The 18654-nt window shown below is 34.4% G+C and overlaps 1 protein-coding gene across 1 annotated transcript in view; it reads left to right on the forward strand.

The window, feature by feature from the left end:
* LOC122908966 (CD2 associated protein) overlaps nt 1–18654 on the forward strand; it is a 143230-nt gene that overhangs the window by 51584 nt on the left and 72992 nt on the right. Inside the window, exons 3-5 of the mRNA XM_044252418.1 lie at nt 5274–5427; nt 10651–10751; nt 13786–13906. Coding sequence (XP_044108353.1) covers nt 5274–5427; nt 10651–10751; nt 13786–13906 — 376 coding nt within the window. The remainder of the gene's footprint in view (nt 1–5273; nt 5428–10650; nt 10752–13785; nt 13907–18654) is intronic.

An 18654-nucleotide genomic window follows, 5' to 3' on the forward strand; every position in this document is an offset into this window, starting at 1 on the left:
ATGTATTGGTGACTTTAATAGAATAGTTCGGAAGCTGGCTTTGTATCAGGGGAGAATTTGGTGTGTGATTTACTTTCATTATTTGGAACACATTCTATGAGAAAACAACTAGAAGAGAACTTGGAATTATAGTAAAAACAGATAAAAACGTCAAAGTTGTATATAGCTATGATACTTTGTAGTACATACTTTGTTACATACTGTAAAACATTAAGTATACATACACACTGGTTAAGAGCAATTTTTTCTGTGACTTGGGATATTTTTGATAATATTCTGAATCCTATGTAGGCTGTATTCACAGTGTTAAAGAAATAGTTAAGTACAGGCAATGCTAGAAAAAGATATGAATCTTTTTTTGAATCTTTTGTGAATCACTGAAATAATACATGTTGAAACAAAATTCAAGGCATATAGAAGTGACTATTGTGAAAAGTACATTTCTTTCATTATAACCCTTCTGCATTTAGGAATGTTGTAGATGTAGACTGTTATCTGTAGGCAATCTTTTTAACTAACCCTTTATATCCTATATTTAAATCATAAATTTAAATTTAAGACATTATTGTATAAATCATGTTAATGTTTACCTGGGACTTAACTGGAAAGTTAAATTCTGATTTTTTCCTCTTAAGGAGTTAATAAATTTTGTTTCTGCTAAGGTATTTCAAATTGTAGAAATAATTAAAGCCTGAAACGTTTGAGAGCCAGAACCTGGGCTTCTGGGGTATCTCCTGATCTTGCTTTTTGGATTGGCACTCATTGCCTGCTTGTTAATGTCATCTGTGGCCTCAAGGAGTCTAGCAGGTTTGGGAGAAGGATCTCGGTGTAGGTCTGATGTCTTTTGAGTCATACATATATTAGCCCTCATTACCTGCTATTCTTCTCCTAAAATCCCTTCATGCTAGAACTGCAAGCAAAAATAACATTTTTAAATCCATGTAACTAGTGTGAAAAATATGACCACTATAAATTATTGGGGGTGTTTTCAATCAGTGTAGTATACCTGAGTTTTTTATTTAGTGTTTTTCCAACTCTACTTCACTTGGCTCTCAGTAACGTTCTTGTGATGGAAAAAGAGAAAGGAGTAGGATTCCACTGACTATGAATGTACATAACTTTTTCTCTCTCTCTTCTTACTTTTGCCTTTTCCAGTGGGGGAGGGGCAATTGCAATAGGAAGGCCCTTTGTCCAAGTTGGAGAGACAGCAGTTATGTGGAGAGTAGCATATTTTGGGGGGGAGAATAAATTTAGAGGCTTTCAAAATAGTCCTGTTATATCTGTTATTCATGATTTTGATATCTTGGCACTGAGAAGGTATATACTGATTTCGTATTAAGGAGATTTTCTCTTACTGGCCCTTTCACTTTGGACTTTAAAGTTTTTTTGCTACTATCTGATTTAATTTAGACACAAAAATGAAAATCTAATGACTTGAGATAGATGATTCCTTATGTACTATTACTTACATTCTAAAAAACAAAGTAAAAACTTTAGGCATAGGGTAAACCATTTTTGTTAGGTTGAAAACCTCATTTTTCAAACATGGATCTAATGGATGCAGCCCAAGCTAGAACAGTGGACATACTAAATAAACATTTAATTCTGCTTATATTCATACATCTTTAGTAATAGCACTTTTCCATTTTTTCTGATTTATGTTTCTGTAAAGTTGGAGGTACTAGTTTTACATAACACTTTTGGAAGTCCCTAATGTTATATATTCAAAATATTAAGTATATTCCTTAAATTTTAATTAGCATAAGACTGTGACTCAGCTTAGAATTGACCTCTTTCATTTGAGAAACAAAAAAGACTCATTTGCCCTTTAATCTGGTTTTTATTATTCTTCGTGATGTTTATTTAGTTCTGTGATAAACAGAAATTAATTGTTTTCTTTTTTCAGATTATGATCATGTACTGGCTATGATTAGATAACCAAATTATTATGAAGATATATTAAAACATGAAGAAGTGGTTTGTGAATTTTATTGATCATCTTTTAAGTTGTTTTTTGTTAGTGCAATCAGAGTTAAGTATCTCTGGTTACCTTACTAGATGAAGAATAACTATATCCTTTCCAAACTTTAGCTCCCCCTCTCATTTACTTATATTTCTTACCTTCCTCTAAATCACCTTTTCTTTCTTCCTTTTTTTTTTTTTAAAGATTTTATTTATTTATTTGACAGAGAGAGTTCACAAGTAGGCAGAGAGGCAGGCAGAGAGAGGAGGAAGCAGGCTCCCTGCCGAGCAGAGAGCCGATGCAGGGGATTCAATCCCAGGACCCCGAGATCATGACCCGAGCTGAAGGCAGAGGCTTAATCCACTGAGCCACCTAGGTGCCCCTCTAAATCGCCTTTTCTATGAAACAATTAGTGTAGTTGCATTCTTATTTGTATGGAGATTATCCACAGTCTTTTTCTTGGCCAATTTTGAATTGATATTACCTATTTTGTAGGAGGTTTTTCTCATTTGTAGGACGAAATTCAAAGTTTTTCTTAGTTAGTTAGTCAGTACATGATACTTTCCAAATGAGGATTCTTTTTTTAACTGTATTTCCTGGCGGAAAGGAAGTGAAGTTAGTAGAAAGTAGATACTACTATGTTAACAGTTTTATTTACTGACTGTTTAGGCAAAAGGAAGTGAGGGCAGAAGGAGGAAGAAACTCTGGACACCTGAGTAACACTTCATAGGAGTCTATCAGATTTGCTGTTGAAGGTGATAGCCAAGGAGTAATTTTTTTTTCTTTTTAAAAAAATTTTTTTATTAACGTATAATGTATTATTAGCCCCAGGGTTATAGGTCTGTGAATTGTCAGGCTTACACACGCCAAGGAATAATTTGGAGGCACTGTGAGGCCAGGAATTAGGGAAGAATTAGGTTCGTGAGTGAGTGAATGTGTGTATCTAGTAGTGGTAGATTGTGGGAGGAAGAGGTTCCAAGAAGAAGAGGAGGTGGAGCTCAAAGCAAACTTTATTTGTAGTTTTACTTAGAGCTTTGGTACTAGTGATTAAACATCTTACTTGGCACTGTGTATTTGGGAGGTTGTAAACCTGAGTCTTCTCTGTTCAGTGTAGACTGTATATTTCTAATTCGCATTCTCCCTTTCCTTTTATGTTTTGTGCCCTCAGAAGATTTATTATATTGTCTCTGAGAATACTTAAGTATTAAAGTGTTTCTAGGTTTTGAGCAATATGTTACAAGTTTTTCATCTTGTTTTGCTTTGTTTTTAGAAATAAGCATTGTGTCAATATATCATAGTTATTCATGTGGTGAATTTTTTTATTAAAAGATAACACAAATATCTTAAGTTATATAGCCAATTAACAGGATAGAATCAAGATTTATACCCAGGTCTTCTGTCTCCTGAGCCTGTACTTTTAATCATATTTGGTCAAATTGGAATTACTTTCCTAGAGGAACAAAATTTGAATGTCAGGCCAAGTTCTTGGTCCTTGTATTAGAAAACAGTAGCTCTCAGAGATAGGACTTTTAGTTTTTTAAAATGTAGACAACTCATGAGACAGTAAGAAGAATTCAAAATGAATACTTTTTAGCATGTTGAAGTTGTAAGTACTGTTCTTTCTGAAGATTTTATACTTCTATTAGTTTGAAAAATACTTGGTGCAATTCGGATACTGAGATTTTCCTATGTTGATATCTTATGTATTGATAGCAAATTGGTGTATTTTTCCTTAAGTGCATTACCAGTAAAAATGAAGCAGCCCGTTTTGTGAAATAGTTTGTATTTTCCATGATTTATACTTTAATGACTTTTCACAGTTCTTGACCAATGTAATAATTTTCCCAATATGAAAAACGTTTTTTCTCATTATAAGATGATATGCATTGTTAAAAACAAACATGAAACAATTCTGAACAGTATAGAGAAGTTAAAATTGTTTGAAATCTTCGCAGCTAGAGAGTAACAACTGGTTAACCTTGTGGTAGATATAAACACCTAGAGTTACAAATTCTTTGTTAACTTTGTATGTGAAAAATATCTTCTGGTTAGTGATTTGCTTTTCTAATGGTTACTTTTAATGAACAGAAATTTTTAAATTGTCAAATGCGTGAGGTAGAAATTTCATTTTCTCCCAACTCCTTAAATATGGAACATTAGTTTTATGAGCATCATGTTTGTCTTTGCTTTTCGTTAAGTCATGCTTTTCTGTTTATGGACTATTTTGTTTCATTTATTGGTATGTCTGTTTTTATGCCAGTACTGCAGTAACTTATAGTATCATATAGTTTTTCTTTATATCTTATTAAAAAGAAAAGCCTCCTCACTTTGTTTTCTCTGAAGTATTCTGGCTGTTCTTGGCATTTTGTTCTATACAAATTTAAAACCAGTTTATTGCTCTCCCAAATCTGTGGTACCGCTATTAGAATTGTAGTGCATCATTGTGTCAATTTTAGGGAGAATTGATATCCTTGTAATAATTGAGCTTTTAATCACTGAACATGGTATGACTTCCCATTTGTCTTCTATTAATTTCATACTTCTTTTCATAATTTTTTTTTTTTTTTTAAGATTTTTGTTATTAGGGCACCTGGGTGGCTCAGTGGGTTAAGCCTCTGCCTTCGGCTCAGGTCATGATCTCAGGGTCCTGGGATCGAGCCCCGCATTGGGCTCTCTGCTCAGCAGGGAGCCTGCTTCCCCCTCTCTCTCTGCCTACTTGTGGTCTCTGTCTGTCAAATAAATAAATAAAATCTTAAAAAAAAAAAAGATTTTATTTATTTGTTTGGCAGAGATCACAGGTAGGCGGGGGCGGGGGGGGGAGCATGCTCCCCACTAAGCAGAGAGCTCGACATGGGGCTCAATCCCAGGACCCTGGGATCATGATCTGAGCTGAAGGCAGAGTCTTTAACTCACTGGGCCACCCAGGTGCCCCTCTGTTAGAGATTTTATGGCCAAAAAATTCTAAAATATTTTGTTATTTGGCCCTTTATAGAAAAAGTTTCCCACCCTGATTTAGAATTATTGTTTGTTTCATTATTTATATATCTCAGAGTTTCTTTGTATCTTGGGGTGAAGGGAGTGTTTCAGCCTATCTTTCTTTAACTGTGTCTGCAGTTCTGGTAAGACTTAAATTCATGAGTCACTGTTACCAAAGTGTGTTGCATTCTTTAGGTATGTGTGGGCAGAGAAAAATTTGATGTCATGTTTTATATAATAATCACTATACCTGTTTTTTGGTATTTTACATTTGAAGATTTAATTTAATAAAATACAGCTTAGTTTGCTTATTTGCTCATTTCCTCTTTTATAGGAAATTAAGAGAGAGACAGAATCTAAGGATGACAGTTTGCCCATTAAACGGGAAAGACATGGGAATGTGGCAAGTCTTGTACAACGAATTAGCACCTATGGACTTCCAGCTGGAGGAATTCAACCACATCCACAAACCAAAAACATGAAGAAGAGTATGTAAATAATTTCTTTTCTGTTTAAATCAAAATAAAGGATTTTTTATAACTATTCATAAGTTATGTTAAGGAAAGTTAGCTTAACCTTTTGCAGTGGACTGTAGAAACTTCTACATATTCATGTGTTACTAGTTATTGGCCCTTGTAGTCATTCTTCATACAATAATTGAGCATGACCTGCTGACAATTATTTTTAGGAATTAGAAATTAAAATATGAGACTTTGTTTTTCTATTAGCCATATAAATTCTGTTGAATAGTTGATTCTTTGCCTTAAATTTATTTTAAAACCATTTATATCATAAATAAAATTTATTTTATGCCAAGATGCCTACTCATCTTTAAGTAGTATAGATGTGTGCATTTTAATAGTATGTTTTCTTCATTGGTTAGACCTCTGAACATAAATGATCAGTTTCCCAAGGTGATGGGCCCAGCAGAGTCCTTTCGGGTATTTAGTACTTTATAAACATGGTAGAACATTTTATCATAGAGGGAGAGCACCACATCTGAAATCAGACATGAGTTTGAATCCATCTTATGACCTTAGATCATTTAATCTCTTGAGTTTTATTTTGCTGCTGGTGAGAAAGTGCTCAAAAAGACACATGGTATTGCTGTTTTTCAAAAAGCTTAAACATTAAACATGTACAAAATACAGCATTTATGGAAGCAGATTATATTTTAACATAGTAAGACCTGAAGCCTGTTGAGACATTGAATACTGATAACTGTGATTAATTTGAGTTAATAAGTAGCTTATGAATATTTAACCACATTTATCTTAGATCAGTCTCTTTGATATTGTGGTCTGTAAATCCCTTATGGTACCAAGTAGTCTGTAGTAAAGAAATTAGGTTTATACACATTTTACAAATATAAAGTCTCCTTATATCTTGATACTTCTGTGCTACTGTCCGTCAAGTTTGGGGGAAACCTTCACTTTCTGGGTTCTGTCATCCTTTGATTATTTTCATAAGATGAAAACAGATTTTCATAAAAATCAAAAAAAATTTCATGACAGTAATGCAGACCAATTAAAGGATTCTCTGTTGTTTCCCAGTAAATGCATTGTACAGACAATATTTAGATATTACCCGTACTGCTTTCAGACTACTGCCTGAAGGCGAACAGTTTCAGTAGTTTTAATTGTTCTGGACACTCAGACTCTGTTTTAGAGACTGGGGGTCAGATTCCTGAGAGTATTCCATATTCTACAGGTGAACCTCTGTGCATAGGAATTTGTGCATAGGAGAATTTTTAGGCCCACTGGAGAGTTATCTATGACCTCTGGCTATTATAAAATCCATTTACCACTTTCTTTAGTTTTACTGAGCTATAAAGGGACAATTTTCTTAAGTCGAGACCAGACAAAGGACTTCAGTGTTATGATTATTTTATTCATTTTGTCTCCTAATAGGAAACAACACTCTTAAATTTTACCTTCATAATTCTTTTTCTTGTAAAAGGAAAAACCATTATGTAGTGGTGCCAGGAGGCTTAGACTTTTTCCTGAGGATCCTCCATAACTTGTTTTTAAGTGCATGTGCTGCAAAGACTAAATTGGTCATTTGGAACTAGCTAACATGTAAAACAGGATGCAGGTTGTTTTTGCTTTCAGACTGATTTTCCAGGAAAAGCAAGCTAATTTTTTTTTAATATGACTTTTTTGGTTATTGTTTGTACCATATCCTTAATTCACAAAATAGACCAGCTATTCAAAAGGCGGTATATTGTAATATTAAATAATAATGGATACTACTATCCAGTATTATTAATACTTAATAAAAACTGTTTTAAAAATTGATAATACAGTCACTGCAGTGTGAATGTTCACTAATCTCTGTATGCCAAGACAAGTGAATCTGCATGTGTATTGAATTTTGTTTAAGCAACTTAAGAGAGTTTCAGCTACATACTATGGTAAATATCTGGAAACTAGGCATGTTAGCTGTTTTTCTCTAGTCTCCCAAGCCAAAAAAGTGTTGGCTTTTTCATGAAGTCTAGTCATAAAGCCATTGAAACTTTGCTTTTGTGTGTAAGTTAACCATAATACCTGTGTTAAAACAAACAGGTATTTTTTAAGAGTGAACACAGAATAATGTTTTCCAGGACTATTACTATAAGTTGCTAAAGTTATAGAAGAGAAAAAATCACACATCTCATAGCAAAAACTGGTGTGATCTCATTGCTGCTGAGACCCTTATAAAATCAGGAACAGAGATAATGTTGTAGAGTAAAATTACTTACAGAATAAATAATTGACATCTTCCAGCAGCCCAATTCTGGATTTCATTCAGTGTGGAATATTAGTAGATACTTCAACTTTGCATTTGGAAAAAATTGATGCCAGATGTGAATCTACTCTTACTATGCTGGAGGGAAGACATCAGTTCTTGTAACTTTGTATTTCTTATTAGTGGAAACTCTCAGAGAAGTGGTTTTCATCTACTTAACAATTATGTTGAATGTAAAAAATACATTGAAATTGATACTGATAGATCACTAGTAGTAGTTGCTACAGAATTGATATTGCTGCATGAAAAATTAGTTGACCAGAATGCCCAGTCTTTAGTGTTTCATTTCTAGAAAACAGTTGTTAGCAAATAGTATGCCTGCTGATTTTGAGTCAGTGCTAAAGAAAATAGTGAAAATTCAGAATACTGTCAAAATATGGTCACTGACTATACATTTTTATAGCATACTTTAAAAAAAAATAGGGGCCTATTAGCTCAGGCTCTGCTCTCTGATAATAAAATATTTTGACTTAAAAGGGGAAAAAGACTCTGAACTGACTCCTCTACAGCTGCAGCTTCTCAAATGAATGGGGTAGGGTATTCTAACTTTCTTTTTCTATAAATCTTACAGAAAAGTTGAAGGAATAATTGTGCAGTGAATATTTTAAATGCTTTCAGTTTGTTGTTAACGTTTTTCATGTTGTCTTTATATCTGTGTATGTATACACACACACACACACACACATATTTACACATTTTTAAACTGAATCAGTTGAAAGTATATTGTAGACATGAAACCTCATTCCTAATCACCTAGGTTCTTTCTTATGATGGTGATGATAATATCTTCTAAGATTTTGATTGTTTTAATCAAACAGTATATCAGCAGTATAGCTAGAATATTTGAAAGTGTGAATCTTTCAGTTAATGGTCTAAGCAGTATGAGATTTTTTATTGCTGAGTATAAGAAAAAAAATTTAAGAATGATTCAAACTTACAGCAGTGACTCTGTTTTTAGCATTTGATTATTTTCTTTGCTTACTGGAGAAAGAAATTGACCAAAAAATCTGGACATTAGGGACGCCTGGGTGGCTTGGTCAGTTGGGCAGCTGCCTTCGGCTCAGGTCATGATCCCAGCGTCCTGGGGTCGAGTCCCACATTGGGCTCCTTGCTCAGCAGGGAGCTTGCTTCTCCCTTTGCCTCTGCCTGTGCTCATTCTCTCTGATAAATTAAAAAAAAAAAAATCTTGACATTAGAAAAATTTAAATGCTGCAGTAAAACATGAAGATGTAATTTCTGGAACTGCATGGAACCAGAATGGATCATGAATCCTTTTGCTGCTGTTTTTGAAATTTTAGCATCATCTTCCCAACTTCTGAATGTGGTATACTCTTGGGGAAATTGAAAATCATAATCTTAAATGAGAAATGGTTCTGCAATTTAAGAGTTTTTTTTTTTTTTAAAGATTTTATTTATTTATTTGACAGAGAGAGATCACAAGTAGGCAGAGAGGCAGGCAGAGAGAGAGAGAGGGAAGCAGGCTCCCTGCCGAGCAAAGAGGATTCAATGTATTTTTATTTTTATTTATTTTTTTTTTTTAAAGATTTTATTTATTTATTTGACAGAGACAGATCACAAGTAGGCAGAGAGGCAGGCAGAGAGAGAGAGAGGAGGAAGCAGGCTCCCTGCCGAGCAGAGAGCCCGATGCGGGACTCGATCCCAGGACCCTGAGATCATGACCTGAGCCGAAGGCAGCGGCTTAACCCACTGAGCCACCCAGGCGCCCTCCTCTAGGGAATCTTAAACTGTAGATTCTAATGCACCCTGTAACAAAATACTGTAACAAAATACTTTAGACTAGATGGGTTAAACAACAGAAATGTATTTTCTCAAGTTCTAGAGGTTAGAATTCTATAATCAAGGTGCTATCAGAGTAGGATTCTGGTGAGACCTCTTCCAGACTTGCAGGTAGCTGCCTTGACCCCGTATCCTCACATGGCCATCGTGTGTGTATGTCCACATGCACTTGTGCACAATTAAGTGTGAGTGGGGATTAGGGCTCCACTTTTATGATGTTAGTCAACTGTGAATATGTCCCCAAAGGCCCTACCTTGCAGTATAGTCAAGGACACAATTCAGTCTAAAGCAGGTTGGTCCAAGGTGGAGCCTGAGATGCTGCATTTCTCTAAAGCTTTGACATGATACTCTTGCTGCTGGTCTGAAGAATGTACTTTGAATAGCAAGAAGTTATCCTTGAATCAGTTATACCTAATCATCTACCCATAGCTGCTTTAATGATTTGGTTTTAAAGATGGGAGTGAATCTGAGTTCTCAACTCAAGAGTTTGAAAGAAGTTATAACCACAAGCCTATGTGGTTATAAATGATTGTCACTTACCTGAATAAGTGAAACTTGTTTGAAAACTTAAAATTGTTGTCTTTAACTAGGTGAGTTTGGTTTTTATCTGTCAGAAAATAGAACTTTTGAAGAATATAAGATGTATTTTGGATTTGTTCATTTTGTGTCTTTTCAACACAGATACTCTTACAATAGTGCATTTTGAGTATTTCCAGACTTTGATCAGGAAGTAGTCTGAAAATTACTGGCTTGGAAAACAGCTTGTCTTTGAAAAAATTTTTTGTGCCAACAGTGTCTTCTATTGTTGATATTTTTAATCTCAAAATTGGCATTTGATACTTTACTTTGGCCTAAGTAGTGGGATTAGATGTATAAATAGATTTCATGGCTGGGAACCTTGTACCTTATTTGTATTTGGTTTGAATATATTTTGGCACGTATAATATGGGGCAAGGTGAAAAGCCAACCAGAACTGATTGTGGTTAGCTGCTTAGAATGCTTATATGTTCTGTTTTTATTCGTATATATGAATTCAGTGGCAATAAATATGGTGTGTAAATAAAGGTACTATTGTTTGTTTTAATGGTCTTTGTTAACCTCATTTTTTACTATGTTATTTCTTTCAGAGACCAAGAAGCGTCAGTGTAAAGTTCTCTTTGAGTACATTCCACAAAATGAGGATGAACTGGAGCTGAAAGTGGGGGATATTATTGATATTAGTGAAGAGGTAAGGAAAACAAACATGTTCTAGAGATAAAGTAGCAATTGGAATTGATGCTCTGGGTATTAGAAAACTGCTTTGTAAGAATATTGAATTTTTCATTTGATTTTTATTGTCAGTTTCATTGTATTTTATAAAAATTTTAAGATACAGGTTTTAAAACGGATCTTTAGTGTCTTAATATAAGGTTGTCTTATCTGTTGGAATAAAGCTTTACTCAGCTTACTACACCTGGTATTTGTGTACTATATATGTGTTAACTTTAGGAATAAAAATTTTTAAGCTAAAGATTAATGTAATCTAAGTAGCTAAGAATAAAAATAAACATTTTCAATTCTGAATTCACTTTAGGTTCAGAACAGTAAAAGAGAAGCAGTTGTACCTTCTGCATAACAAAGGGATACAAAAACAGAATCTTTTTGAAAGCTTTGCCTTATTTGAATTGTCACATTCAAATGTGAACCAAAATACACTTTTCCTACATTTTAATATCTTAGAATGAGATTATAAAATATGGTAGATAAAATTTTTCATATCTCTTTTACTATTAAAAGAATATTAAAATTTTTATTTGGCAGCCAAAGATCCCATTTTCAAAGTATATGTTTTGATATCAGATACAGTTATAGGGATTGATTTTATGTTATAACATCATGTAATATAATTCATAACTTAATGCTCATATTAAATTCCAATGTATATATATGAGACAATTCTGTTTTATTTCCACCGAGGTGCAATAATAATAGTTAATGTTTATTGAGGCTGTGTGTCTGAAGCATTATGCTAAGTGTTTCACATTTATTATTTTCTTTAAATTTTTTAACAACCTAAGGAGACAGGAATTTTTATATCCATTTTATATATGAAGAGATGGAGTCATGGAAGATAAGTGATTGGCTGTTCTAGTTACTGTTGCTGCATAACATTATGACCCAAACTTTGTAGCCAAGAACAACAATTTTACTAGGTTCACAGGTTGCGTGAGTCCAGAATTCAGATAGGGCACGGTTGGATGGCTTGTGCTTCTGTTCCGTGATGTCTGGAGGTCTCAACTGGAAAGATGCAGTTTGGGTGCTGCTGGAATCATGGGAAAGCTCCTTTACCAACATGATTGGGTACCTAGAAGGCTCGAAGACTACCTGTGGATTCCTACTAGGTAGCCTCTCCATTTGACTTCACTTTCTCACTGTGTGGAGCCCCAAGATAATTGACTTATTGCAAGGCATTTCAGGGCTCTTAGTGTAAACATTTCAGCAAACATGGTAATAATAGCCTTTTATAATCTGCCCTTGGAAGTGATAGTGTCATTTTCACCACATTCTGTTGGGTACAAGCATGTTAAAAGGCAGTGATATTGAAGGCAGTGGGGGCAAAGACCACCTGTTGGTGGAATGTCAAGATTACCTTGTAGATAATCATGTGAGATAGGAGATCTCGTTTCAGCCATTTTTGCCCAAGTCCGTATGCATGGGATGCAGAGGAGCTGGAATCTGAATCCACATAGTTTGAGTCTTTGTTCTTTACTGCTGTACTATCTTGCCTCTTAAGAATTCCTTAATTTATAGGAATTGTAACATTATTTACCCTAACTACTCTACTGCTGCCAATTTGGGATTGCAGGTAAAGACAATTAAGTTTCCTGATGTTTTCCTCAGTTGTGTCTGTTACAGTTTGGTCTGTATATCTCCATCACTGTAGTTTGAAGAACTCTGAAACCTTTGGTGTCCTTAAGTCTGCTAAAAAATTTCTAAACTCTTCAGTCTTACTGCCTTCTGTTTCTCCTTCAAACAACTTATGTTCTAGCCATTTTGTATTTCAGCTGTATATATTCCAGTAATAAGTCCTTTGTTTTTATGTCACCATATTTTTAGATTGGTTTGTACCTAGTAAACTCTTATTCAGCCTTTAATATCCAGCTTTTTTTGTCATTTATTTAGGGGAGCCTTTTTTAAAAAATTTTTTTAAACCCTTCTTTTGTGCTCTTACAGCATTTTGTTCATACTTTTGTTGTAGCACCTCTTACATTATATTGTAATATCTGCGTAGTGTTTGCCCTTGAGTGAAACAGTCTAAAGAAAATAGATTTCTCATATGTAAATCCAGTCTTTCACAGCAGTTAACACCATGGCTTATATATAGTGAGTGCCTGTTGGATGAATAACTTATTAAAATTTGCCTTGTAATTCTGAGGTAAAAAAACATTTAAAACATATTTTAAACTAAGTAAAGAGCCTTCTCTAGCAGCAATATTTCATGTTTTGCTGTTGACAGTGAATAGTTTTCTCTTACCTATTAAGACCTTTTAGTGTCCTTAGCAAAAATTACTTATTCTAAAACAGTTATTAAATAGTATTAAATAGCCGTGATAATTAGTAACCTCGTTATTAGTGAATGTAAATATTTTTCTAGAGAGTTTGCTTCCCAGGGATATTTCTGGTTGAGGTGGGGGAAGTGTTTAGGAGAGCCTAGCTTCTGGATTTTAAAAATAAGGGATTCTTTTTCTTACTTGTGTTAAGATTCACTGATTAAGTAAAAGGCTTGTAATTATATGGGCATTTGGGAAGTTATATTCTTACATTCATCAGACTTCTTCCAACTCTCAATTTTCATATACTTAATAATATATGAAATATATTACAAATATTGAAGTAATTAGGCTTCACATTGAGGCTCAGTGGTATTTAAAAGAATAACATTCTACAAGAGAGCTATCTGCTTCCAGCTATTAATATCTTGTTCTTGGTTATCTGATATTTTTATAAAAATTACTTGCATCATGGATTGCAGTTGATACAAATTCTCATTGTAAATGTTGTTAAGTGCTACTGATATGACTAATCCTGTATATGATAAATCTAATCAATTTAGATTTAATCTACTTAAAATAATTTTTAACCATTATTTTCTTACAGATTTAGAAGGATTATTTTGAATCACTAACTTCGTGCTCATTTACTTATGTAGCTTAATTTTCCCATAGCAGGAAGATTTTACTTAAGAGAACTTTTTATTATTTTTGAGTTGTGAACTCTTTCAGGTAGAAGAAGGCTGGTGGAGTGGAACCCTGAACAACAAGTTGGGACTGTTTCCCTCAAATTTTGTGAAAGAATTAGAGGTAACAGATGATGGTGAAACTCATGAAGCCCAGGAGGATTCAGGTAGATTATTTAAAAATTTTGAATAGATTTAAATAAAATTATGTATTAGTTTTTTACTTGGTATTTTTTCAAACTGTTCTTGTTGAACTAAGAGCTTCCGTTTTTCTGCTTTTAAAAAGCAGCTTATAAAAGGGACTTAAAATGAACTAAATATCTAAGCAAATAATTTAATATGTCTCCTTCTCTGATGTCTGTTTCAGCCCTAAATAAATGTTTAGTATGCTGATTATGAATTATACTACTTACATTATCTGATTTCTTTCCATTTAAGATATACTAATATAATGTTTTGACTTTGCAAACAAATGTCCCAACTACTTCAGAGATTTTAGAAGTTAAAAAAAAACTTGCTTTTATTTTTGTTCATATTCAGATAATAAATAACATTTTTTTGTGCAGCTGGAATGTCATTTAATATATTGTGGTTGCCCTCATTTGTAGGCTCACCCACAAATTCATCTTAAAATTGTTCACCATTTAAAAGTACGATTGAGAACAGGGGTGCCTGGATGGCTCAGTGGGGTAAGCCTCTGCCTTTGCCTCAGGTCATGATCTCAAGGTCCTGGGATCGAGTTCGGCATTGGGCTCTCCACTCAGCAGGGAACCTGCTTCCTCCCAGTCTCTCTGCCTGTCTACTTGTGATCTCTTTCTCTCTTTCTGTCAAAGAAATAAATAAAATCTTAAAACAAAAAAACCCCAAAAAACTGCTTTTAAAAAAAAAAGTATGATTGAGAACATTTTATCCCAACGCTAAATTAAATTATTTTATTTTTAAGAATTGCTGTGCAATTTATTTATTTTTTTTTAAAGGTCTGTTTAATTGTTTTAGAGAAAGAGAGACAGAGCATGTGTGAGTGAGCAGTGGGGGAGGGGGAGAGAGAATTTCAAGCAGTCTCTTCACTAAGTGCAGAGCCTGATGTGGGGCTCTGTCTCACAACCCTGAGATCATGACCTGAGCTGAAACCAGGAGCCTGACACTGAATTTACTGAGCCACCCAGGCGCCCATTTTTTTTTTTTTTAAGAGAAATTAAATTCACAAGTAATGCAGGTTAAAGTAGATCTTTTTCTATATGGAAAAATACATGTAGTGAGGTTCGGTGTATTTTCAAAATGAAGACATTAAATATTGTCAGTATTTAATATTGACAATATTATTTAATTCATAGTTGACATATGAATTTAAATGTTTCAGTATATGCTTTGTATAGCTGTTTTTTTCCTCCCAGTTCTGGACAAGACCATGCTGGGAATTTATTTCCCAAGTTTCTTTAGGATAGTTTCCCAGTCTTTCTTTGTTTTTCTTGACAATTTTGAAGGGTTTATACTGATATTTTATATAATGGATCCCAGTTTGGGCTTTCTTTAGGTTCTTCATGATTAGTTTCAGGTTGTATTTTATTAACAGGGTTACACATTGCGTTGTATCAGGAGGCACATGATGTCTGTGTGCTCTCTTTTTGGTGATGTTCAGTTTGATTACTTGGTTAAAGCTGTGCTGCAGTGTAAGTGTACCATTGTTTCCTTTATAGTTGTCTTGTGGGAAGATACTTTTTTATTTTTATTTTTATTTTTTTTTGGGAAGATACTTTGAGACTACATAATTGACATTCTTCTCTAAAGAACTTTTCTTTCTGTTCAGTTGTTTGTTTATCAGTGTGGACTCACCAGTGGGTTCTAATTTATTCACTAGGTGTTAACCTGGTACTGTTATTTATTTTGATACCACCAGATTTGGCCCATGAAAGCTCCTTCAAATTAAATTTCTGTGATTTTTTTCAAAAACCAACTTTATTGGACATTTATATATAATCTGCCTATTTAAAATACTCAGTATGAGTTTGACAGATGAATACATCTATGAAAACCACTGCCACAATAAATGTACAAAACATTTGCATCATCCCCCAAATATTCCTCATTCCCTGAGCTGTCCACATCTCTTTTTCTGCCTCTGGTTTCAGGTGATCGTAGGTCTGCTTTTCTCTCATTATGGATCAGTTTGCATTGCTGTGTCCTCTGGACAGGGGTCTTCTTCATTGTTTGATCACTTTATTTTGTTGAACAAGATGTTCCAGGCTCATGTTCTACTTTCCCTACTTCATCCTCAAATCAGCTACTTATTCAGGCAAAGCTGGTTTCTTTTAGAGAAATACAGTAGTAAGGCAGTGAGATCTGAGTAGAAGTGTGCTCCTTGATCCTGGGGTGATATTGCTTCTAGGTACTCTTAGTAGATAAAATGGAATGCTTACACGTGTACACACATGCCCGCATACACGCGCACTCCTCTATCTCTCTACCTACCTGCCTATTTCTACTGGTATCTCTAATTCTAGTTTAATACCACAGGGTACATTCTAGTCTGCAGTGATTTCGTCTGTAAACCCATTAGCCATAGAGATGAATGAAATAAATAATAGAGTTTACTTTACTTTTAAGGGAATTTTCAGGAAAGGGTTTTAGAATAAATTTTAGTAATAATAGGCAACAGAGTGAAGGTATGAATCAGTCTGGTGAGTAGTTTTAACTCTAATCTTATTTTTAGCATTAAAATAAATGACCTTAGGAAGCAGTATATGACCGTTTAATCAGTGAATATTTCTTAAGCCTTCTATGTGCTAAGTGTTAGGTTGGTTTTGTGAGGGCACAGAATCCCCTCTGTAGTCCAGAAGCTCAGGGTCCAGGCCTCTGAGGGATAAAACAAGTATGAACTCAAATTAGTACATTTCAGTATGGATTAAAATGGTCTGAGTATAAGAGGTGCTGGTGGAGAACAGTTCAAAACAGAATACGTTGTTTGTCACTTAAAAGAATTATTTGTACGTTTTCATCTTTTTCATAAATATCCCAGGAAACAAATATAATCTGCAGCTCTGACTACAGCTATTTTAGAAGGTGTTATTTTCTAAACTTCTGTTCTTTTTCTTCTAATTGTTCTTCCCCTTGTTTTCCTCTATACAAGCTTTTTTTTTTTTTTAAAGATTGATTTATTTACTTGACATGCAGAGATCACAAGTAGGCAGAGAGGCAGGAGGGGGAGAAGCAGGCTCCCCGCTGAGCAGAGAGCCCAATGCGGGGCTCCATCCCAGGACCCCAGGATCATGACCTGAGCCGCAGATAGAGGCTTTAACTCACTGAGCCACCCATGAGCCCCGATACAAGCATTTTTTTTTGAAAAATGGTCAATTCTTATAAAAAACATTATATGGAATTTATCATCTTGACCATTTTCTTTGCATAGTTCAGTCATGTTATGTATATTCACATTGCCATGCAGATCTCCAGAACTTTTTCATTTCACAAAATCAGAACTCCATATCCATTAAGTAACTCCTCATTCCTTGCCCCTTGAGCCACCATTCCACTTTCTGTTTCTATGAATTTGACTACTTTAGATACCTCATATAAATGAAATCATACAATATTTTCTTTTTGAGACAGGCTTATTTCAATTAACATAATGTTTTCAAAGTTTGTTTATGTTACAGCACGTGACAGAATCTCTCAGATTGAATAATATTCTGTTATTTGTATGTACTGCGTTTTGTGTAGCCATTCATCCATTCATGGATGTGTGAGTTGTTTCCCCCTCTTGGCAGTTATGAGTAAAACACGGCTGTTAAAACACAGGCATACATTTATTTGAGACCTTGTTTTCCATTTGGATATATACCCAGAAGTGGGATTGCTAGATTATATGCTAGTTCCATTTTTAATTTTTCGAGGAAATGCCATATCATTTTCCATAGGGTTTGCACTATTTTATACTTCCACCAACAATGTAAAGGGTTCTAATTTCTCCATGTCTTCAGCAAACACACTTGTTTTTCTGTTTTTTTTTTCTTTTTTTTAATATTAGCAGTCCTGATGGATATAAATAAATATCTCATTGTGATTTGGATTTTGATTTCTCTAATGATTAATGATCTTGAGCATCTTTTCATATGCCTGGTTTTTTTTTGTTTTTTTTTTTAAGATTTTGTTTATTTATTTGACACAGAGGCAGTGAGAGGAAACAGAAGCAGTGGGGGAGAGGGAGAGGAAGAAGCAGGCTTCCTGCTGAGCAGGGAGCCCACTGGGTCCATCCCAGGACCCTGGGATGATGACCTGAGCTGAAGGCAGCAGCTTAAGGACTGAGCTATCCAGGTGCCCCTTTTCATATGCTTATTGGCCATTTGTGTATTGTCTTGGGAGGAGTATCTCTTCAAGTCCTTTGTCTACTTTTCAGACAGGTTGTGTGTGTGTGTGTTTTTTTTTCCTTTTGTAGTTGTAGTAATTCTTTATATATTATGGATATTAATCCCTTATCAGATATATGATGTGCAGGTATTTTCTCCCATTCTTTTAATTGTTTCCTTTGATGTAGAAAAATTTTTCATATAGGTAGCCTATTTTTTCTTTTGTTGCCTGTGCTTTTAGTATCATATTTAAGAAATCATTGCCAAATCCAATGCTACTGAAACTCTCCCTGTGTTTTCTTCTAAGAATTGTATAATTTTTGGGTTTTTGTCTAGGTTGTTAATTCATTTTGAGTAAATTTTTGTGTATGATTGAGTACAAGGGTCCAATGCATTGTTTTGTGTGTGGATATACAATTTTCCAAGCAGCATTTGTTACGGATGTTATCAGATAGAGAACTGGTTCTAAACTCAGCTTTGGTTGCTTGCTGCTAGAAAAATCAATACTCAAAGGACAAGTGATGGTGGGAAAGGAAAGGTTGCTTTATTCTGGAAGCTGGCAACCTGGGAAG

Source organism: Neovison vison, chromosome 1, assembly GCF_020171115.1.
Source record: "Neovison vison isolate M4711 chromosome 1, ASM_NN_V1, whole genome shotgun sequence".
NCBI lineage: Eukaryota > Metazoa > Chordata > Mammalia > Carnivora > Mustelidae > Neogale > Neogale vison.